The 25141-nt window shown below is 46.6% G+C and overlaps 1 protein-coding gene across 2 annotated transcripts in view; it reads left to right on the top strand.

Annotated features, from left to right (window-relative positions):
* The window catches only part of LOC116363978 (E3 SUMO-protein ligase PIAS1-like), a 91802-nt gene that overhangs the window by 40532 nt on the left and 26129 nt on the right, over positions 1-25141 (top strand). For both annotated transcript variants that reach the window (XM_031817304.1, XM_031817303.1), the window contains exon 2: positions 14939-15422. In XM_031817304.1, coding sequence (XP_031673164.1) covers positions 14939-15422 — 484 coding nt within the window. The remainder of the gene's footprint in view (positions 1-14938; positions 15423-25141) is intronic.

Raw genomic sequence — 25141 nt, 5'->3', positions numbered from 1 at the left:
CTCACCCCTGCTCCTTCACCCTACCTCTCCAGCGCTCCTCACCCCTGCTCCTTCACCCTACCTCTCCAGCGCTCCTCACTCCTCACGCCTGCCCCTTCACCCTACCTCTCCAGCGCTCCTCACGCCTTCACTCTACCTCTCCAGCGCTCCTCACGCCTGCTTCTTCACCCTACCTCTCCAGCGCTCCTCACGCCTGCTCCTTCACCCTACCTCTCCAGCGCTCCTCACTCCTGCTCCTTCACCCTACCTCTCCAGCGTTCCTCACGCCTTCACCCTACCTCTCCAGCGCTCCTCACTCCTGCTCCTTCACCCTACCTCTCCAGCGCTCCTCGCTCCTCACGCCTGCCCCTTCACCCTACCTCTCCAGCGCTCCTCACTCCTGCCCCTTCACCCTACCTCTCCAGCGCTCCTCACGCCTGCCCCTTCACCCTACCTCTCCAGCGCTTCTCACTCCTGCCCCTTCACCCTACCTCTCCAGCGCTCCTCACTCCTGCCCCTTCACCCTACCTCGCCATAGCTCCTCATGATTGCCTCTTTTCACAGGAGCTGTGGAGAATTTAATTTGTTTTGGGAGCTCCACTGCTTGTATCCTTCCCTCTCTCCTTCCTTCTCTCCTTCCTTCCCTCCTTCCCTCCCTCTCTCCCTCTTTCCCTCCTTCCCACACTCCAAAGGAATTAATGCTCACTAGCACTCTACTCCCCCTCAACCAATAGAAAATACTCCAGGGCAATTCCAAGGTAACAGATGCTGATTTTTCACTTTAAATGTATGACAAACAAACAACTAATGTTTGCTAAGTTAAACAAACCATACAACTCTATGCACAATGACGACTTTTAACATTTCCACTGAACATTTTACCAAAACACATTTACTGGAAGAACTGTGCAGACGTTAAGACCAAATTTGGGTTGTCCTGACCCCACCAAATCTGTTTCACAAGTTTGGACAGCAGAGTAGAGTGCAGTGCAGGACCGGACAGTTCAGGACAGTAGAGTTGAATAGTTTAGTATAGGGCGATATGGCCAAAATATCATATCACCGGGTTTTTTTCTTCTTCACATTTGACGGTATTTTAAATAATATACGTTTTTTTAAATTTGCTTCATGAGTTGTGCATGACGCCTGGGTGGCAACACAGACATTATGGGATTTCATTGGTGCTTTCTCCATTCTGATGGTTTTACACTGTTCAATCAAACGTCAACAAAAAATGTCCCACTGCCACGTAGAGCTGCACGATATGGGCAAAAACATCTAGCCTGATCTTTAACCAAATATTGCAATTTGCGATTTAGATCAAAACACTTGAGCTGTTGGAATCCTGGAAATATAATGATGATTATCATAATTGTATAGTTAGAATGTAAAAGTGGTCACTTTGAATACGGTGTTTGATATGACAACGAATGAAAAAGCCAGGGAATTAGGAATTATGATACTAATAGGATATCTGTGGAGGTATTACTGTGACAGGGTAGGAACCAAAGTGTTGGTCAGTGTTACCCAGGAGAGTGGGAACTTATAATCTTTGTCTACAATAAATGTTTTCTCGTACTTCATGTAGCTAACATTTATGCTTTGCCTATTCCTCTCTGATTTAGAAAATACTGTTGCACAAACATGCTGATTTAGGCCTACACAAGCACTGTTATCAGGCTGTATTAGCTAGCTACGTTTGCTAACTAGCGATTTAGCATATTCAGCTTACAATTTATTTTAGTTTTAGTGAGACTCTGCATGCAGAATTCTGCTAAAATATCCGTGTACATTGTCAAACACCAAATAATGTATCGGCCTAATTACCCAGTAATTATCTAAATCTATAAAGGGTGGTTACATACTACAACCACCTAAAAGGAAGCGATTCCCAAACGTTCCATAACAAAGCCATCACCTACAGAGAGATGAACCTGAATAAGTGTCCCCTAAGCAAGCTGGTCCTGGGGCTCTGTTCACAAGCACACCCCACAGAGCCCCATGACAGCAACACAATTAGACCCAACCAAATCTTGATAAAACAAAAAGATAATTACTTCATACATTGGAAAGAATTTACAAAAAAATCTGAGCAAACTAGAACACTATTGGGCCCTAAACAGAGAGTACACAGTGGCAAAATACCTGACCACTGTGACTGACCCAAACTTAAGGAAAGCTTTGACTATGTACAGACTCAGTGAGCATAGCCTTGCTATTGAGAAAGGCCACCATAGGCAGACCTGGCTCTCAAGAGAAAACAGGCTATGTGCACAAACTGAGCTGCAATTCCTATCCTCCTGCCCAATGTATGACCATATTAGAGACACATATTTCCCTCAGATTACACAGACCAACAAATAATTTAAAAAACAAATGCAATTTTGATAAACTCTTGTATCTCTTTGTTGAAATACCACAGTGTGCCATCATAGCAGCCAGATGTTTGACCTTGTGCTACAAGAAAAGGTCAACCATTGAAAATACAACCCATATTTATTTTCCCTTTTTTTACTTTTAACTATTTGCACATCATTACAACACTATATATATATATATGTGTGTGTATATACACACATGTTTTAAACTGGATGGTTAGAGCCCTGAATGCTGATTGGCTGACAGCCGGGATATGTCAGACCATATACCACGGTTATGACAAAACATTTATTTTTACTGCTCTAATTACATTGGTAACCAGTTTACAATAGCAGTAAGGCACCTTGGGGGTTTGTGGTATATGGCCAGTATACCACTGCTAATGGCTGTTCTTAGGCACGATGCATTGGGCCTTATTGCTTAAATATTACATTTGAAATTTCTTTATTCTTTCTGAACTTTTGTGAGGAATGTTTACTGTTCATTTTTTATTGTTTATTTCACTTTTGTTTTATCTATTTCACTTGCTTTGACGTTGTTAACATGTGTTTCCCATGCCAATAAAGCCCTTGAATTTAATTGAGTTGAGAGAGAGAGAGAGAGGAAAGCTTTGACTATGTACAGACTCAGTGAGCATAGCCTTGCTATTGAGAAAGGCCGCCATAGGCAGACATGGCTCTCAAGAGAAGACAGGCTATGTGCTCACTGCCCACAAAATGAGGTGGAAACTGAGCTGCACTTCCTAACCTCCTGCCCAATGTATGACCATATTAGAGAGACATATTTCCCTCAGATTACACAGATCCACAAAGAATTCGAAAACAAATCCAATTTTGAAAAACTCCCATATCTACTGGGTGAAATTCCACAGTGTGCCATCACAGCAGCAAGATTTGTGACCTGTTGCCACGAGAAAAGGGCAACCAGTGAAGAACACACACCATTGTAAATACAACCCATATTTATGCTTATTTATTTTATCTTGTGTCCTTTACCATTTGTACATTGTTAAAACACTGTATATATATATAATATGACATTTGTAATGTCTTTATTGTTTTGAAACTTCTGTATGTGTAATGTTTACTGTTAATTTTTATTGTTTATTTCACTTTATATATTCACTTTATATATTATCTACCTCACTTGCTTTGGCAATGTTAACACATGTTTCCCATGCCAATAAAGCCCTTGAATTGAATTGAGAGAGAGAGACGGAGAGAGAGACGGAGAGAGAGACGGACAGAGAGACGGACAGAGAGAGAGACAGAGAGAGAGACAGAGAGAGAGACAGAGAGAGAGACAGAGAGAGAGACAGAGAGAGAGACAGAGAGAGAGACAGAGAGAGAGACAGAGAGAGAGACAGAGAGAGAGACAGAGAGAGAGACAGAGAGAGAGACAGAGAGAGAGACAGAGAGAGAGACAGAGAGAGAGACAGAGAGAGAGACAGAGAGAGACAGAGAGAGAGACAGAGAGAAGAGAGAGAGACAGAGAGAGAGACAGAGAGAGAGACAGAGAGAGAGACAGAGAGAGACAGAGAGAGAGACAGAGAGAGAGACAGAGAGAGAGACAGAGAGAGAGACAGAGAGCGAGACAGAGAGAGACAGAGAGAGAGACCGGGAGAGAGACGGAGAGAGAGACGGAGAGAGAGAGATGACTCAAGTAGCAGAGTATCCATTTAACAAACCAATCATTTTAAATACCTTTTTATAGAAGGTAAAGTAAAAACTCAAACCGGTCTGTACATTCATACCAGTCACATAGTAAAATATGTCATACCTTTCCTTTTCTTTAGTGTGCTATGTAGATGTTAATGAGTTAGCAGAGGTCTTCAACATGTGTGTTGTTCTGTGTTATTGAAGGCGTTTTCTAAGACCCCATCTGTGTGGCCAGAAATCCAAGTTGAAATGCTGGAGCCAGAAATGCCAGAGGGCGTTACTTCGCTGTCAGATATGATATCAGTATGTTATGCTGGATTCAATTAGATTTTATGCGTCTGAATCTTCTGTGTGCTTACTGCCTTATCATACACATTTCCTTTATTTTATAAGGACAGCACAGGAAGTGTAGCCTATGTGCTGCAAATAGAGGACAGGGTGAAGTGTGACTTACTCAATAAGGCCAGCGATTCCCAAACTCGGTCCTGGTGGCCCCTTTTGGTTTTTGCCTTAATGCTACACAGCTGATTCATATAATTAGCTAATCATCAAGCTTTGATCATCAGCTGTGTAGTGTTAGGGCGCAAACCAAATTTTTTTATTTATTTTATTTCACCTTTATTTAACCAGGTAGGCTAGTTGAGAACAAGTTCTCATTTGCAACTGCGACCTGGCCAAGATAAAGCATAGCAGTGTGAGCATACAACAAAGAGTTACACATGGAGTAAACAATTAACAAGTCAATAACACAGTAGAAAACGAAGGGGGGGTCTATATACAATGTGTGCAAAAGGCATGAGGAGGTAGGCAAATAATTACAATTTTGCAGATTAACACTGGAGTGATAAAAGATCAGATGGTCATGTACAGGTAGAGATATTGGTGTGCAGAAGAGCAGAAAAATAAATAAATAAAAACAGTATGGGGATGAGGTAGGTGAAAAGGGTGGGCTATTTACCAATAGACTATGTACAGCTGCAGCGATCGGTTAGCTGCTCAGATAGCTGATGTTTGAAGTTGGTGAGGGAGATAAAAGTCTCCAACTTCAGCGATTTTTGCAATTCGTTCCAGTCACAGGCAGCAGAGTACTGGAACGAAAGGCGGCCAAATGAGGTGTTGGCTTTAGGGATGATCAGTGAGATACACCTGCTGGAGCGCGTGCTACGGATGGGTGTTGCCATCGTGACCAGTGAGCTGAGATAAGGCGGAGCTTTACCTAGCATAGACTTGTAGATGACCTGGAGCCAGTGGGTCTGGCGACGAATATGTAGCGAGGGCCAGCCGACTAGAGCATACAAGTCGCAGTGGTGGGTAGTATAAGGTGCTTTAGTGACAAAACGGATGGCACTGTGATAGACTGCATCCAGTTTGCTGAGTAGAGTGTTGGAAGCCATTTTGTAGATGACATCGCCGAAGTCGAGGATCGGTAGGATAGTCAGTTTTACTAGGGTAAGCTTGGCGGCTTGAGTGAAGGAGGCTTTGTTGCGGAATAGAAAGCCGACTCTTGATTTGATTTTCGATTGGAGATGTTTGATATGAGTCTGGAAGGAGAGTTTGCAGTCTAGCCAGACACCTAGGTACTTATAGACGTCCACATATTCTAGGTCGGAACCATCCAGGGTGGTGATGCTAGTCGGGCATGCAGGTGCAGGCAGCGACCGGTTGAAAAGCATGCATTTGGTTTTACTAGCGTTTAAGAGCAGTTGGAGGCCACGGAAGGAGTGTTGTATGGCATTGAAGCTTGTTTGGAGGTTAGATAGCACAGTGTCCAAAGACGGGCCGAAAGTATATAGAATGGTGTCGTCTGCGTAGAGGTGGATCACGGAATCGCCCGCAGCAAGAGCAACATCATTGATATACACAGAGAAAAGAGTCGGCCCGAGAATTGAACCCTGTGGCACCCCCATAGAGACTGCCAGAGGACCGGACAGCATGCCCTCCGATTTGACACACTGAACTCTGTCTGCAAAGTAATTGGTGAACCAGGCAAGGCAGTCATCCGAAAAACCGAGGCTACTGAGTCTGCCGATAAGAATATGGTGATTGACAGAGTCGAAAGCCTTGGCAAGGTCGATGAAGACGGCTGCACAGTACTGTCTTTTATCGATGGCGGTTATGATGTCGTTTAGTACCTTGAGTGTGGCTGAGGTGCACCCATGACCGGCTCGGAAACCAGATTGCACAGCGGAGAAGGTACGGTGGGATTCGAGATGGTCAGTGACCTGTTTGTTGACTTGGCTTTCGAAGACCTTAGATAGGCAGGGCAGGATGGATATAGGTCTGTAACAGTTTGGGTCCAGGGTGTCTCCCCCTTTGAAGAGGGGGATGACTGCGGCAGCTTTCCAATCCTTGGGGATCTCAGACGAGATGAAAGAGAGGTTGAACAGGCTGGTAATAGGGGTTGCGACAATGGTGGCAGATAGTTTCAGAAATAGAGGGTCCAGATTGTCAAGCCCAGCTGATTTGTACGGGTCCAGGTTTTGCAGCTCTTTCAGAACATCTGCTATCTGGATTTGGGTAAAGGAGAACCTGGAGAGGCTTGGGCGAGGAGCTGCGGGGGGGGCGGAGCTGTTGGCCGAGGTTGAAGTAGCCAGGTGGAAGGCATGGCCAGCCGTTGAGAAATGCTTATTGAAGTTTTCGATAATCATGGATTTATCAGTGGTGACCGTGTTACCTAGCCTCAGTGCAGTGGGCAGCTGGGAGGAGGTGCTCTTGTTCTCCATGGACTTCACAGTGTCCCAGAACTTTTTGGAGTTGGAGCTACAGGATGCAAACTTCTGCCTGAAGAAGCTGGCCTTAGCTTTCCTGACTGACTGCGTGTATTGGTTCCGGACTTCCCTGAACAGTTGCATATCACGGGGACTATTCGATGCTATTGCAGTCCGCCACAGGATGTTTTTGTGCTGGTCGAGGGCAGTCAGGTCTGGGGTGAACCAAGGGCTGTATCTGTTCTTAGTTCTGCATTTTTTGAACGGAGCATGCTTATCTAAAATGGTGAGGAAGTTACTTTTAAAGAATGACCAGGCATCCTCAACTGACGGGATGAGGTCAATGTCCTTCCAGGATACCCGGGCCAGGTCGATTAGAAAGGCCTGCTCACAGAAGTGTTTTAGGGAGCGTTTGACAGTGATGACGGGTGTTCGTTTGACTGCGGCTCCGTAGCGGATACAGGCAATGAGGCAGTGATCGCTGAGATCCTGGTTGAAGACAGCGGAGGTGTATTTGGAGGGCCAGTTGGTCAGGATGACGTCTATGAGGGTGCCCTTGTTTACAGAGTTAGGGTTGTACCTGGTGGGTTCCTTGATGATTTGTGTGAGATTGAGGGCATCTAGCTTAGATTGTAGGACTGGCGGGGTGTTAAGCATATCCCAGTTTAGGTCACCTAACAGAACAAACTCTGAAGCTAGATGGGGGGCGATCAATTCACAAATGGTGTCCAGGGCACAGCTGGGAGCTGAGGGGGGTCGGTAGCAGGCGGCAACCGTGAGAGACTTATTTCTGGAGAGAGTAATTTTCAAAATTAGTAGTTCGAACTGTTTGGGTATGGACCTGGAAAGTATGACATTACTTTGCAGGCCATCTCTGCAGTAAACTGCAACTCCTCCCCCTTTGGCAGTTCTATCTTGACGGAAGATGTTATAGTTGGGTATGGAAATCTCTGAATTTTTGGTGGCCTTCCTGAGCCAGGATTCAGACACAGCAAGGACATCAGGGTTAGCAGAGTGTGCTCTCCTTGGGTTCCTGAGGAGGTTGTAGGCCTTGCTAATAGCTGTATAGCCTAAATCCTCATGATGCTAGGATTGATGCTACATGCCTGGAGTCTGGACCCATCACTCCTCTCACAGCGTGGCCTAAAGGACTGTGTGACATCAGATGTTTTGGCCTGTTGGCTAAAACCACACCAGACCTCCTTTCAAAAACAGTGTCCTGATAATTACTGTAACTATGATAATTGGGCCTTGTATGATGAGTCAGGCCAAGCCTCCTATAAAATGTGATGGAAGGAAAAGAGAGAGAGTGCTCTGTCCTTCTGTCTCTCCTCCTCTGGCTCCAGTGTTTTTGTATCTATTTGTTTTCCCTCACTTTTCTTCAGGCCAGTGGAGGAATGTTACACATCCGCAGTGTGGTAAAGGGGGGGAAATATGTGTACAGTTGTGTGTGTGCTATGCTAAGCTACAGTTAGGGTTTCTAAGGCTAGTGTTAGTAGTAGCTGGGTTATGCTAAGCTACAGTTAGGTTTTTCTAAGGCTAGTGTTAGTAGTAGCTGGGTTATGCTAAGCTACAGTTAGGTTTTTCTAAGGCTAGTGTTAGTAGTAGCTGGGTTATGCTAAGCTACAGTTGGATAGGGTTTCTAGGGCTAGTGTTAGTAGTAGCTGGGTTATGCTAAGCTACAGTTAGGTTTTTCTAAGGCTAGTGTTAGTAGTAGCTGGGTTATGCTAAGCTACAGTTGGATAGGGTTTCTAGGGCTAGTGTTAGTAGTAGCTGGGTTATGCTAAGCTACAGTTGGATAGGGTTTCTAGGGCTAGTGTTAGTAGTAGCTGGGTTATGCTAAGCTACAGTTGGATAGGGTTTCTAGGGCTAGTGTTAGTAGTAGCTGGGCTATGCTAAGCTACAGTTGGATAGGGTTTCTAGGGCTAGTGTTAGTGGTAGCTGGGCTATTCTAAGCTACAGTTAGGGTTTCTAGGGCTGGTGTTAGTGGTAGCTGGGCTATTCTAAGCTACAGTTAGACAAGGTTTATTGGGCTGGTGTTAGTGGTAGCTGGGCTATGCTAAGCTAAAGATAGATAGGGTTTCCAGGGCTAGTGTCACAGTGGTAGCTGGGCTATGCTAAGCTACAGTTAGGGTTTCTAGGGCTAGTGTCAGTGGTAGCTGGGTTATGAGAGATTTCAGAAAGACAGATACACACATTCACTCTCTCTCTTGCTCTCAATTCAATGGGCTTTATTAGCATGAGAAACATAGCACTGTCTCTCACACTCTATCTTTCCCCCTCTCTCTCTCACATACACTCTTCAGCCTGTGTATGTGGTTGACTACTGGGAGTGTGTGTGTGGGGGGGTAGCAGCTCAGGGGAGGTTTTAGTGCTCTGTGTTTTAATCACTGGTTTTATCTCTCCCCTGTCATTAAGATAAATGATATGAAGGTGGCTATCCAAGTCTCCAATATTCCACGCCCAGGGCGTTTGTTATACTAGGGGTGTGTGCTGCGTGTGCCTGTCATGTTGACTTATGTGCTGCCATCATATCTGCTATTTTACCCATATATTTGATTATTATGTAACCTATTACATTAGAGCTTCTGAGGGCTGTTTTCCATACGAAAGCACACAGCTGCTGCTCAGTGGACCTGTCACCTCATTCCACACCCACCTGGTGTGGTCTGAAACAGCCCTGATACACCCAGCGTTATCCTGCTACCTTAGCCTTTCAGAACCACACATTATCACCTCACTTAAGATGCGCTGCTGGAGTGACTCACCTCCATAAGCTTTGCTTGTTGTTCTTCTTTGTAAACAAACACGTGTGACTGTCTCAAACTGCTGTTTTGGGAAACCCAGTACTGGCAAGCCTCATAATGAAGCTTGTGCTGGACCTTGTGCACATGTTGACTGCAGGTATTTATTTAAAAAGTGCTAATATTCAAAGCCCAAAAAGTGTAATTTACCAAAATGCTAACAACTACTAAGGAATCCTCATAGGATGCTAACTAAATGCTAACAACTACTAAGGAATCCTCATAGGATGCTAACTAAATGCTAACAACTACTAAGGAATCCTCATAGGATGCTAACTAAATGCTAACAACTACTAAGGAATCCTCATAGGATGCTAACTAAATGCTAACAACTACTAAGGAATCCTCATAGAGGATGCTAATTAAATACTAGCGAGCGCATTGCAAACATTTTGTACAGTTTCTGACCTAAACTATACAAGTAACTCCCAAATTCTACTCCGTTTGCTGCGCTAAAGGAATATTAGCCAGGCTCGTGATCCGCGAGGGGATACTCTGCTGTTATCAAGAGAATACTTGATTTTTGGAAGAAGCTACCACTTCGCCAGATAGCTCACTAGCTACTAAATTAGCAAATCAAATGCACAACTGCAGAGCATTTAGCACATTCTAGAAAGTTAACTTAATAGTTATAAGATATCTAGCTGGCAAACATTTAGTTGTGAATTCCAGTCTGAAAATTAGATCACCAGGCGCGTGCTGCACGACAGTGAAAGACTCACAAGCCTCCGGTCTCGTTATTGTGTGCTTATAAACAAACACCACGTGACAGGGAACTATCGTAAGCGTCATAATTATGTGACAGATGAAATGGAGAACACAATGTTCTTTATCTCCTAATGTATTGCACAAGTTGACTGAAGGTATTTACTTAAAAAGTAGCTACAAATATTCAAATGTATAGTTTCAACGGTATTGGAAAACCATCCCGTGGTTTTTTCCCAAATACCCCGGTATACAGTATATACGTTATACCGCCCAAACTCAGTTATAGTGGGGTCACATTATAGGGAGATCATCAGTGGACTGATCTAGCTACATCAGTCTACATCAGTAATCTATAGGCTAGATTAAGATTTAGAATCGAGGCCATGTCTATGGTCATCGAGGCGAAGTCTTGAAGGAGAGAGAATTAGTGATGGGGGTGAACATCACTGTACCTGCATCAGAACTCCAGAGCCTTTACACTGTACCTGCATCAGAACTCTAGAACTTTTACACTGTACCAGCATCAGAACTCCAGAGCCTTTACACTGTACCTGCATCAGAACTCTAGAACTTTTACACTGTACCTGCATCAGAACTCCAGAGCCTTTACACTGTACCTGCATCAGAACTCTAGAACTTTTACACTGTACCTGCATCAGAACTCTAGAACTTTTACACTGTACCTGCATCAGAACTCTAGAACTTTTAAACTGTACCTGCATCAGAACTCTAGAACTTTTACACTGCATCAGAACTCTAGAACTTTTACACTGTACCTGCATCAGAACTCTAGAACTTTTACACTGTACCTGCATCAGAACTCTAGAACTTTTACACTGTACCTGCATCAGAACTCCAGAACTTTCACTTCACAACTTGTTGTCCATATTGTTTTTTAATCGGGAGCCAATTTGTTTTCAGCACATTTATTTCCATGACTGATCATAGAAGCAGACATTTGGTGAGATATACGTTTGGAACATCGAATCGCATACAGAGAAAATTGTGTGCAAATTTTTTTTGATTTAGTATTTGTCATTTTGACTAAAATATCACCATGTCACATTTTTGTCATTTTAAGGATTTAGTCTAGTTATTATTATTATTTGTTCACCTTTATTTAACCAGGTAGGCTAGTTGAGAACACCTTTATTTAACCAGGTAGGCTAGTTGAGAACACCTTTATTTAACCAGGTAGGCTAGTTGAGAACACTTTTATTTAACCAGGTAGGCTAGTTGAGAACACCTTTATTTAACCAGGTAGGCTAGTTGAGAACACCTTTATTTAACCAGGTAGGCTAGTTGAGAACACCTTTATTTAACCAGGTAGGCCAGTTGAGAACAAGTTCTCATTTACAACTGCGACCTGGCCAAGATAAAGCAAAGCAGTGCGACACAAACAACAACACAGAGTTACACATGGAATAAACAAACATACAGTCAATAATACAATAGAAAATGTCTATATAGAATGTGTGCAAATGAGGTAGGATAAGGGAGGTAAGGCAATAAATAGGCCATAGTGGTGAAATAATTACAATTTAGCAATTAAACGCTGGAGTGATAGATGTGCAGAAGATGAGTGTTCAAGTAGAGGTACTGGGGTGCAAAGGAGCAAAATAAATAACAGTATAGGGATGAGGTAGTTGGATGGGCAATTTACAGATGGCTATGTACAGGTGCAGTGATCTGTGAGCTGCTCTGACAGCTGGTGCTTAAAGCTAGTGAGGGAGATATGAGTTTCCAGCTTCAGTGATTTGGTAATGGTACCGGGGTCGCGTTCCGTAGGCTACTGGTAATGGTACCAGGATCACGTTCAGTAGACTACTGGTAATGGTAACAGGGTCACGTTCAGTAGACTACTGGTAATGGTACCAGGATCACGTTCAGTAGACTACTGGTAATTGTACCAAGGTCACGTTCAGTAGACTACTGGTAATGGTACCAGGGTCACGTTCAGGAGACTACGAGGGTCACGTTCAGTAGACTACTGGTAATGGTACCAGGGTCACGTTCAGTAGGCTACTGGTAATGGTACCAGGGTCACGTTCAGTAGGCTACTGGTAATGGTACCAGGATCACGTTCAGTAGGCTCCTGGTAATGGTACCAGGATCACGTTCAGTAGGCTACTAGTAATGGTACCAGGGTCACGTTCAGTAGGCTACTGGTAATGGTCCCAGGATCACGTTCAGTAGGCTACTGGTAATGGTCCCAGGATCACGTTCAGTAGGCTACTGGTAATGGTCCCAGGATCACGTTCAGTAGGCTCCTGGTAATGGTCCCAGGATCACGTTCAGTAGGCTCCTGGTAATGGTACCAGGATCACGTTCAGTAGGCTACTGGTAATGGTACCAGGGTCACGTTCAGTAGGCTACTGGTAATGGTCCCAGGATCACGTTCAGAAGGCTACTGGTAATGGTCCCAGGATCTCGTTCAGTAGGCTCCTGGTAATGGTACCAGGATCACGTTCAGTAGGCTCCTGGTAATGGTACCAGGATCACGTTCAGTAGGCTACTGGTAATGGTACCAGGGTCACGTTCTCGAACGTAGCACATAGAAATGCCATGAATAGAGCCGGCGTTATCCCTTATTCAACATGTCAGAGAGGCATGTTTGTGTTCTACATGGCCTCTTTCTGAGTGTTCCATAACATTGTGTTCCCCAGGTTGTTAGCTATAGCTAGTTAATGTGGTAACATGACTGGACAAGGTGTAGCCTAAACAAATGGTTAACGGTCCAGTCCGTAAGTAGCCTAGCTTTAGAATGGCCCATGATATGCTTTATGAATATAAAATGTGGCCCTCCAATATAGCGGCAGTATTATGGGTCATGTCTTTTGAACGGGAGCCTAAGGTCTAGAATTGATCAGTTCGCAGAGGAAAAGAGGGAGACTTGGTGGCATTGTCTATAAAACCTGTATATGAAACACTGTGAGAAAAGTGGGAGGGGTTGAGCGTCACTACAAATTCAAAGACAGCCTACTTTTCTCAAGATTACTCAAGGGGGAGAAAAACATAGCCAGACTGTTGTTTTACTACTAAACTCAATACTGCTACTGTTTTTATTTATTTTGTAAAGCAGCTTGTGTTTCTTAACCAGCCGAAGGGTAGCTAACTAGAAGTCTGGCGATAAAGCAAGAGAGTCGCCTGTGTGATGTGTACACTATAAGCGGAGCCTGTCTGCCTGTCTTCACACTCATCGCTTGCTCCCCTGCAGCTCACCAGCTGATGTAGGCTGTGTGTGCTGGGTGTGACGTGTCCTTCCCACTGCTGAATGCGCTGCACATCTGTGCTGCTAATATTAATTGAGCTTATCACTGAAAAGCGCTCAATCGTTCCAGAAACTCTTGTCCAGTCCACTTAGTAGTCTGATTTTTTATTTTTATTTTTTGTCATAGAGATCATTTTCTCGTCTCATTTTATATATATTTTTCTGGGTCTGTTTTATATTATAGTCAATATTTTTGTTGATGAAATTAACGCTGTGGTATCGGCACCTAAGTATCGTATTGTGAGGTCCCTGGCAATTCCCAGCCCAAGAGCAAATTAGATGTTAGTTGCTCGAATGTCCACCCATAGCATGGAGAACATACATTATTAATATGCATGGGCATTTCATTATTATAGATAATGAACAATTTGCATCTCATTAGCATGGAATTAGTATCAGCTCACTCATGAACTGGTTCCAGTCCACAGGTCGTACTGGTAGGAACCTGGTCTGATAACACTTCATTGAAATTCATATCACACCCTCGCCACATGTAATTATCTGTAGTGGAAACTAGGCCTGCATCAACCCTTCTGAGAGAGCTGGTGATACGTATTAGCCTATATCACATAGTTTATACATTCGTTTGATGGATTTAGCTTCATCTGCGCCATGAAAATTCAAAATCATGAATCAAAATGAAGCTATTTGGCTACCCAGTCTAAAGCAGTAGGACTATTGTTGAGGGTAAAAAGGTGAAACAACTGCAAGAATGCATAGAATAAGATGTCTGGGGGTGGCAGGGTAGCCTAGTGGTTAGAGTGTTGGACTAGTAACCGGAAGGTTGCGAGTTCAATCCCCCGAGCTGACAAGGTACAAATCTGTCGTTCTGCCCCTGAACAGGCAGTTAACCCACTGTTCCTAGGCCATCATTGTAAATAAGAATTTGTTCTTAACTGACTTGCCTCGTTAAATAAAGGTAACATTTATAATTAATTTTAAAAAGTTCAATTGATGTTGTGTATGCTTCTACAGTATATTAAAGTTAACTGGGTTTTTAGGTGTAATGTATATGGAATAATGGCGCATTGCTTTCCCTTCATGGATTCTTCTTGTGGGTAGAACTTCACAAACTGGAAATGATAGTTAAAGCTCTTCTGTGTGAGGCATCTGATCATTAGACTACTCCTACGCTGTTGTCCATGTTTCACGCTACGCCAACCAGGTAAGTCTCCTCGCACCTTTTGTTGGTTTAAGCAAGGAGTACTTCAGGAGTTTTGTAGACTCATTTCATTTAACCTAACTCAACACTCTCTCTCTCTCTCTGTCTCTGTCTCTCTGTCCCTGTCTCTCTGTCTCTCTCTCTGTCTCTCTCTCTGTCTCTCTGTCTCTGTCTCTCTCTCTCTGTCCCTGTCTCTCTCTCTGTCCCTGTCTCTCTCTCTGTCCCTGTCTCTGTCTCTGTCTCTGTCTCTCTCTGTCTCTCCTCCACAGCAAATGGTGATGAGCCTGCGCGTTTCAGAGCTGCAGGTTCTGCTAGGTTACGCGGGCCGGAACAAACACGGGCGAAAACATGAGCTGTTAACCATGGCCTTGCATCTCCTGAAAGCCGGCTGCAGCCCCGCCGTGCAGATGAAGATCAAGGAGCTATACTGCAGACGCTTCCCCACCAAGATGGGCTCTCCCTCAGAGCTGGTCCTGCCCGGACCACACTACCCTGCCTCGGGAGGAGGGGGCACCGCCGCCCTACCTGCCGGCCTCAGCCAGCTGGCGTATGAGGGCCACGGGCACGGGGGAGTACCCTCGCCGGCTGCCCTGCTGCCCATCTCGTTGCTGGGGCCTGGCAAGCACGAGCTCAGCGGGCTGGCGCACCACCTGCCCACCTCGGCCACCCTGCATCCGGTGCACCCAGACGTCAAGCTGCAGAGGCTGCCCTTCTACGATATGCTGGACGAGCTCATCAAACCCACCAGTCTAGGTAAGGGTGTCTGTGGGTGGCTGGTGTCTGTGGCTGGCAGGTGTCTGTGGCTGGCAGGTGTCTGTGGCTGGTTGGTGTCTGTGGCTGGTTGGTGTCTGTGGCTGGCTGGTGTCTGTGGCTGGCTGGTGTCTGTGGCTGGCTGGTGTCTGTGGCTGGCTGGTGTCTGTGGCTGGCTGGTGTCTGTGGCTGTCTGGTGTCTGTGGCTGGCTGGTGTCTGTGGCTGGCTGGTGTCTGTGGCTGGCAGGTGTCTGTGGCTGGTTGGTGTCTGTGGCTGGCTGGTGTCTGTGGCTGGCTGGTGTCTGTGGCTGGCTGGTGTCTGTGGCTGGCTGGTGTCTGTGGCTGGCTGGTGTCTGTGGCTGGCCGGTGTCTGTGGCTGGTTGGTGGCTGGTGTCTGTGGCTGGTTGGTGTCTGTGGGTGTCTGTGGGTGTCTGGTGTCTGTGGCTGGCTGGTGTCTGTGGGTGTCTGGTGTCTGTGGCTGGTTGGTGTCTGTGGGTGTCTGTGGGTGTCTGGTGTCTGTGGCTGGCTGGCTGGTGTCTGTGGGTGTCTGTGGCTGGCTGGTGTCTGTGGCTGGTTGGTGTCGTGTTGCAAAACTACCTCTTCTGACTATTGACCCTTTTCACAACTTCATGGTTGTTTGATCAATTGGACTGATCAATGTAAGAAGACTCAGATTTTGGTGAATGCTTTCTACTGATCCAAAGTCACGCTGTTGCTACTGCCTGTAAACACACAGTCCAGTTCAAAGTGAATGATGACAGGTCATACTGCCTATAAACACACAGTCCAGTTCAAAGTAAACACACAGTCCAGTTCATAGTGAATGATGTCAGGCCCTACTGCCTGTAAACACACAGTCCAGTTTATAGTGAATGATGACAGGCCCTACTGCCTGTAAACACACAGTCCAGTTCATAGTGAATGATGACAGGCCCTACTGCCTGTAAACACACAGTCCAGTTCATAGTGAATGATGGCAGGCCCTACTGCCTGTAAACACACAGTCCAGTTCATAGTGAATGATGTCAGGCCCTACTGCCTGTAAACACAGTCCAGTTCATAGTGAATGATGGCAGGCCCTACTGCCTGTAAACACACAGTCCAGTTCATAGTGAATGATGGCAGGCCCTACTGCCTGTAAACACACAGTCCAGTTCATAGTGAATGATGACAGGCCCTACTGCCTGTAAACACACAGTCCAGTTCATAGTGAATGATGGCAGGCCCTACTGCCTGTAAACACACAGTCCAGTTCAAAGTGAATGATGGCAGGCCCTACTGCCTGTAAGCACACAGTCCAGTTCATAGTGAATGATGTCAGGCCCTACTGCCTGTAAACACACAGTCCAGTTCAATCAAAGTGAATGATGGCAGGCCCTACTGCCTGTAAACACACAGTCCAGTTCAAAGTGAATGATGGCAGGCCCTACTGCCTGTAAACACACAGTCCAGTTCATAGTGAATGATGGCAGCAGGCCTGTGTGGCAAATGGCTTATTTGCATAAAGGCCTACTGTATCACTGATTGGCTATGGTGCTCCAGTCTGTGTCGTCTGGACAATAGGTTTTATTTACTGCAGTGTTAATTGTTCAAATTCACAGCTGTTTTCCCTCTATATATTACTGTAGAATTTTCACAAATGCTAATGAAGTGGGAACATCTGAAAATTACGGGGCCATACGAGACCATACGGGGCCATACGGATCCATACAGAGCCATACGGGGCCATACGGATTCCATACGGAAGCCATACGGGGCCATACGGGACCATATGGAGCCATACGGGACCATATGGAGCCATACGGGGCCATACGGGACCATACGGAGCCATACGGGTCCATACAGAGCCATACGGGGCCATACGGGACCATACGGAGCCATACGGGTCCATACAGAGCCATACGGGGCCATACGGATTCCATACGGAATCCATATGGAGCCATACGGGGCCATACGGAGCCATACGGAGCCATACGGGACCATATGGAGCCATACGGGACCATACGGAGCCATACGGGACCATACGGAGCCATACGGGACCATACGGAGCCATACGGGACCATACGGAGCCATACGGGACCATACGGAGCCATACGGGACCATACGGAGCCATATGGGACCATACGGAGCCATACGGAGCCATACGGGACCATACGGAGCCATACGGGACCATACGGGACCATACGGAGCCATACGGGACCATACGGAGCCATACGGAGCCATACGGGGCCATACGGAGCCATACGGGGCCATACGGAGCCATACGGGGCCATATGGGACCATACGGGGCCATACGGGACCATACGGGACCATACGGAGCCATACAGAAATATTTTTAGGCCTCTCAGGCTGTGCATCCTCTGTCTTTCTAAGTAACCTATTTATAATAACAGTTGCATCTCAACACTGCTCTTTATTTTGAAGTGTCCCGTTCTATTAGATATGCAAATGCTGCATCACACCCCACTGCACCTTGTCTGATAAAACACCTCCCCTTTCAACCTGCACCAACTTCCCTGCAAATATATGGAAATGTCTACATTTTCCTACATTAGCATTTTGATGGAGTAGGATACCGGATTGTGATTCATTTGCCTCCGGTTGCATGTACAAACACACTGCCCACAACACTGTCCTCTCGCTACATCTCTCCTCTCTCCATCGCTCTCGTTTTTGACGTGCTGTGTTGTGTGATGAAATCCTACAGCCATACACCTGTGCCTACAAAACACATCCCCCATCATGTGACTGTTAGGCACATATATACACACACACACACACACACACGCTCCTCCACACAAACTCTTACCAAACCTCATAAAAAAACAGTGACCCATTCAAATAAATAATGCATTTCAATCACACGTGTCCCCCAGGCAGAGAGAACAGCCCGAGGTAGAGAATGGAGCTGCTTTCAGTCATTGAAGACCTGATTCCTTCCCTGCACGGTGTGGTAATGAATTATCCACAGCCTTAGTTTTTGAGGAGATGACCCTCTTTATCCTAATAATAATGGCAGGACAGTAATGAAGCAGTTTGATTAATTCATTTGCCTTCCCAGACGGACCGAGGGGAGCCTCTCTCTCTCTCTCTCTGTTTATCTATAGTTATATTCCTCTTTCTCTTTTCATCTCTAGCTCTATTCCTCTCTCCCCCCCTCTCTCTACCCTCTCTCTCTCTTCCCCCTCTCCCCCTCTCTCTCTCTCTCTCTCTGTTTATCTATAGCTCTATTAGTCTCTCTCTGTTTATCTATAGCTCTATTAGTCTCTCTCTGTTTATCTATAGCTCTATTCCTCTCTCTCTGTTTATCTATAGCTCTATTCCTCTCTCTTCCCTCTATCTTCCCTCTCTCTGTTTATCTATAGCTCTATTCCTCTCTCTTCCCTCTCTCTGTTTATCTATAGCTCTATTCCTCTCTCTTCCCTCTCTCTCTGTTTATCTATAGCTCTTCCTCTCTCTTCCCCCTCTCTCTGTTTATCTATAGCTCTATTCCTCTCTCTTCCCTCTATCTTCCCCCTCTCTGTTTATCTATAGCTCTATTCCTCTCTCTCTCTGTTTATCTATAGCTCTATTCCTCTCTCTTCCCTCTATCTTCCCCCTCTCTCTGTTTATCTATAGCTCTATTCCTCTCTCTTCCCCCTCTCTCTGTTTATCTATAGCTCTATTCCTCTCTCTTCCCCATCTCTCTGTTTATCTATAGCTCTCTTCCCCATCTCTCTGTTTATCTATAGCTCTATTCCTCTCTCTCTGTTTATCTATAGCTCTATTCCTCTCTCTTTCCCCATCTCTCTGTTTATCTATAGCTCTATTCCTCTCTCTTCCCCATCTCTCTGTTTATCTATAGCTCTATTCCTCTCTCTTCCCCCTCTCTTCCCCCTCTCTGTTTATCTATAGCTCTATTCCTCTCTCTTCCCTCTCTCTTCCCCATCTCTCTGTTTATCTATAGCTCTATTCCTCTCTTCCCCATCTCTCTGTTTATCTATAGCTCTATTCCTCTCTCTTCCCTCTCTCTTCCCCATCTCTCTGTTTATCTCTAGCTCTATTCCTCTCTCTTCCCCCTCTCTTCCCCCTCTCTGTTTATCTATAGCTCTATTCCTCTCTCTTCCCCCTCTCTGTTTATCTATAGCTCTATTCCTCTCTCTTCCCCATCTCTCTGTTTATCTATAGCTCTATTCCTCTCTCTTCCCTCTCTCTTCCCCCTCTCTGTTTATCTATAGCTCTATTCCTCTCTCTTCCCTCTCTCTTCCCCCTCTCTGTTTATCTATAGCTCTTCCTCTCTTCCCTCTCTCTCTGTTTATCTATAGCTCTATTCCTCTCTCTTCCCCCTCTCTTCCCCCTCTCTGTTTATCTATAGCTCTATTCCTCTCTCTTCCCTCTCTCTCTGTTTATCTATAGCTCTATTAGTCTCTCTCTGTTTATCTATAGCTCTATTAGTCTCTCTCTGTTTATCTATAGCTCTATTCCTCTCTCTCTGTTTATCTATAGCTCTATTCCTCTCTTCCCTCTCTCTCTGTTTATCTATAGCTCTATTAGTCTCTCTCTGTTTATCTATAGCTCTATTCCTCTCTCTCTGTTTATCTATAGCTCTATTCCTCTCTCTTCCCTCTCTCTCTGTTTATCTATAGCTCTATTCCTCTCTCTTCCACCTCTCTCTGTTCATCTCTAGCTCTATGCCTCTCTTCCCCCCTCTCTCTCTGTTCATCTCTAGCTCTATGCCTCTCTTCCCCCCTCTCTCTCTGTTAATCTAGCTCTTTGCCTCTCTTCCCCCCTCTCTCTCTGTTCATCTCTAGCTCTATGCCTCTCTTCCCCCTCTCTCTCTGTTCATCTAGCTCTTTGCCTCTCTTCCACCTCTCTCTGTTCATCTCTAGCTCTTTGCCTCTCTTCCCCCCTCTCTCTCTGTTCATCTCTAGCTCTATGCCTCTCTTCCCCCCTCTCTCTCTGTTCATCTCTAGCTCTATGCCTCTCTTCCCCCCTCTCTCTCTGTTCATCTCTAGCTCTATGCCTCTCTTCCCCCCTCTCTCTCTGTTCATCTAGCTCTTTGCCTCTCTTCCACCTCTCTCTGTTCATCTCTAGCTCTATGCCTCTCTTCCCCCCTCTCTCTCTGTTCATCTCTAGCTCTTTGCCTCTCTTCCACCTCTCTCTGTTCATCTCTAGCTCTATGCCTCTCTTCCCCCCTCTCTCTCTGTTCATCTCTAGCTCTATGCCTCTCTTCCCCCCTCTCTCTTTTCATCTCTAGCTCTTTGCCTCTCTTCCCTCTCTCTACCCCTCTCTGTTCATCTATAGTTATATTCATTTCTCTCTCTGTCTATCATTAGCTCTCTTGCCCCCCTCCCTTAACCCCACCCCTCTCTGTTTATTGCTAGTTATCTTGCCCACCCCTCCCCCCACTCTCTCTCCCTCTGTATTTCATTAGTGTTCTCTCTTGCTCTCTCTCTCTCTCTCTCTCTCTCTCTCTCACTCTTGCATTCCCTGATTATCGCTGGCTCTGTTTCCCTCCATCTCTCACTCTCTCACTCTGTTTATCTCTAGCTGCCTTGTCCTCCCCCCTCTATGGCTGTGCCTCTCTCTCTCTCTCCCACCCCCTCCCCCTCTCTGGCTGTGCCTCTCTCTCCCATCCCCCACTCGTTATCTTCGCCCTGCCTCTCTCTACCCTATCCCAGCTCCCTCTCCCTCCCTTTCTCTCTTCTCTCCCTCACTCTACCCACTCCCTCCTGCTCTCCTCTCCCTCACTCAATTCAATCTCTCTCTTCTATCCCTCACTCTACACACACACACCTCCCTCACTCAATTCAATCTCTCTCCTCTCCCTCACTCTACCCACTCCCTCCCTCTCTACTCTACCCACTCCCTCCCTCTCTACTCTATCCACTCCCTCCCTCTCTCCTCTCCCTCACTCTACCCACTTCCACCCTCTCTCCTCTCCCTCCCTCACTCAATTCAATTCACTATCTTTCTTCCCTCCCTCTCTCCTCTCCCTCACTCTACCCCACTCCCTCCCTCCCCCTCACTCAATTCAATTCACTCCCCTCCCTCCCTCTGTCCCGCACTCTACCCATGCCCTCCCTCCCCCTCTCGCTCCTCTCCCTCCCCTCTCCAGTCTGTGCAGCAGCCTGTTCTCCTGTTGGAAGGCCTGTAATGTCCTGAGTCTTATCAGTACATGTTGTTGGCCTCCAGTTACCCCAGCTCCCCTCTGTAAAGACTGGTTAATGTAGCAACTGAGGACCTGCGCGGCTCTACTCATTAAATAGGCCACATTCATGTTTGTCGAACTCTAAACTCTTCATCACCAACACCATCATCCTCTGCCAGGGAGCCATGCCTCTGTGTTCATTATGGATATCAATGTGGCATGCATACATTATACATGATTTTAATCACCATATTCTTGGGAAATAATGTAGGACTATTTCAAATTTGATGAGCATTTCATGAATAATAAATATTTCTGAGACTTTCTCCTTTGAATGTTTCTTTGAAAGTCATGAGTAGGAGGGGAGATGTTTGTATTGAAATACAGAGGTGTCCTTTTGTGTTTGTGGATTCGGGGTCTTGTAGACTCCTCGTATAGCCTTCCTCAGTGCGGATTGTTGAAAACACATCGAGTACGATTCCTGAAATCTCTAAACTCTCTGGTCAAACAAGATGGCTGCCGCCCACCACATCTGGTCAAACAAGATGGCTGCCCCCCCACCACATCTGGTCAAACAAGATGGCTGCCCCCCACCACATCTGGTCAAACAAGATGGCTGCCCCCCACCACATCTGGTCAAACAAGATGGCTGCCCCCCACCACATCTGGTCAAACAAGATGGCTGACCCCCGCCTCATCTGGTCAAACAAGATGGCTGCCCCCCGCCACATCTGGTCAAACAAGATGGCTGCCCCCCGCCACATCTGGTCAAACAAGATGGCTGCCCCCCGCCACATCTGGTCAACAAGATGGCTGCCCCCCGCCACATCTGGTCAAACAAGATGGCTGCCCCCCGCCACATCTGGTCAAACAAGATGGCTGCCCCCCGCCACATCTGGTCAAACAAGATGGCTGCCCCCCGCCACATCTGGTCAAACAAGATGGCTGCCCCCCGCCACATCTGGTCAAACAAGATGGCTGCCCCCCGCCACATCTGGTCAAACAAGATGGCTGCCCCCCGCCACATCTGGTCAAACAAGATGGCTGCCCCCCGCCACATCTGGTCAAACAAGATGGCTGCCCCCCGCCACATCTGGTCAAACAAGATGGCTGCCCCCCGCCACATCTGGTCAAACAAGATGGCTGCCCCCCGCCACACCTGGTCAAACAAGATGGCTGCCCCCCGCCACATCTGGTCAAACAAGATGGCTGCCCCCCGCCACATCTTGTCAAACAAGATGGCTGCCCCCCGCCACATCTGGTCAAACAAGATGGCTGCCCCCCGCTACATCTGGTCAAACAAGATGGCTGCCCCCTGCCACATCTGCCACAACAGAGCCCTGAGAAGGTGGCAGATGTGTGAACAGGTTTAAGAGGCCTCTGAAAGACCTTAACTCAGCTCTTTAAGGGCCAAGGAGGAATTTTTATTGGAATGCACAACGTTGGCGTTACACAGCTTCATGTGTTTTGTTTTCATCAACATGGATATTTTCATGACACAACATGCAGACCCCAGAAGGCTGTGACTACACACACACACACACACACACACACACACACACACACACACACACACACACACACACACACACACACACACACACACACACACACACACACACACACAGAAACAAATTGACCCATCACAATCTTCTCACTAGTCAATACACACCCAATCCCTCAACGCAAACCACCTCTTCACTCAGTAGACAAAACAACACCCTCCCCTCCCCCTCACTACACACAACCCTCCCCACCCCCCTCCCCCTCCCTACACACAACCTGCCCCATCCCTCACTACACACAACCCCCCCCCACTCTCACTACACACAACCCCCCCCACCTCACTACAGCATCTCTCCTCCAAGCCCACTCCTCTTCAATGTGTTCTCCATACATCACCTCACATAGCAGTGATGGCAGCCAGGCTGGGAACAGCCACCACTCTGAACTAATACCAGGAAGCATGCAGCAGGAGTGTGTGTGTGTGTGTGTGTGTGTGTGGCTGCAGCAAGAGCTCTGGAATGTGTTAATTGCTACTGTGTAGAGTAGAGAGGATGGCTGCACAGGTCTCTCAGTATAGGGACAATAAAGGGTCATTATGGCTGTTGGGGAAAGGGAAGTTGATTAGTCTGGAAGGTTCAGTTGTTGGGGGGGATTGGTATGGCATCCATGGTTACCTGTTACCGTGGTGGAGCTGAACGGAGCGGTCTGTTACCGTGGTGGAGCTGAACGGAGCGGTCTGTTACCGTGGTGGAGCTGAACGGAGCGGTCTGTTACCGTGGTGGAGCTGAACGGAGCGGTCTGTTACCGTGGTGGAGCTGAACGGAGCGGTCTGTTACCGTGGTGGAGCTGAACGGAGCAGTCTGTTACCGTGGTGGAGCTGAACGGAACGGTCTGTTACTGTGGTGGAGCTGAACGGAGCGGTCTGTTACCGTGATGGAGCTGAACGGAGCGGTCTGTTACTGTGGGTGACCGTGAGAGGAGCTAAACCGTTTTGGCTCCTTTCTGTGAGTGATTAGTACCAGATCTCGTGTGTCTGTGTGAGCGTGTGTGTATTGTAATGTATAAAACAATGGGATGATGCCACTCACTAGCTAATAGACTCCAGATGGTCTTTGCTCCACTGAAGAACTAGAGCGGCTCTCATTCGCCCTAGCATATAGTTCCCTCTCATCTCCTCCTCTCAGCCAGTACTGACTCCAGAACAGATTCTCCCTAGCATATAGTTCCCTCTCATCTCCTCCTCTTAGCCAGTACTGACTCCAGAACAGATTCTCCCTAGCATATAGTTCCCTCTCATCTCCTCCTCTTAGCCAGTACTGACTCCAGAACAGATTCTCCCTAGCATATAGTTCCCTCTCATCTCCTCCTCTTAGCCAGTACTGACTCCAGAACAGATTCTCCCTAGCATATAGTTCCCTCTCATCTCCTCCTCTTAGCCAGTACTGACTCCAGAACAGATTCTCCCTAGCATATAGTTCCCTCTCATCTCCTCCTCTTAGCCAGTACTGACTCCAGAACACATTCACCCCAGAAAGAAAAGGTACAGATGGGAGCCTTTTACCATAAGAGCTGATCTAGGAACAGTGTTTTCCATGCTTTTGCTGTCAGAAGCAGCCGGCCAGTATAGATCTGACAGATGGAGGTGTGTGTGTGTGTGTGTTAACCCTTTGCCTTTCCATCAGTAACGTAGAAACACACCCCTCACAGATCCCTCCACTCTGCAGCCGATGGCTGGAACAAATCAGATGCTGAAGATTGAGCGGGGGGGGGGGGGGGGGGGGAAGAGAGAGAGCGAGCGGGAAGAGAGAATAACAGTCTATTTATAGCCTGGGCGCCCGGGAGGAAGAAGACCATTGTTAGGAACCAACTGCTGCACTCGAGGATCACATGGATGTTTGTATTCTTTCTACCATCTAGTATTGTAGCAGACTGGGGGCTGTGGTAAATCCACCTCACACCCCTTCTCATCTCTAATTGCACCCCAGGTGGTGGAAAGAGAACCACACACCCATTTTGACAGACAGACAGGCGGTGAAAAACAGATTGTTCTCCGTTAATGCAGATGAGTTGGGGAACCTGGTGGTTG

The sequence above is a fragment of the Oncorhynchus kisutch genome, unplaced genomic scaffold (genome assembly GCF_002021735.2).
Source record: "Oncorhynchus kisutch isolate 150728-3 unplaced genomic scaffold, Okis_V2 scaffold982, whole genome shotgun sequence".
NCBI lineage: Eukaryota > Metazoa > Chordata > Actinopteri > Salmoniformes > Salmonidae > Oncorhynchus > Oncorhynchus kisutch.
Note: the sequence above shows the minus strand (reverse complement) of the source record. Positions and strands in the feature narration are given on the sequence as shown.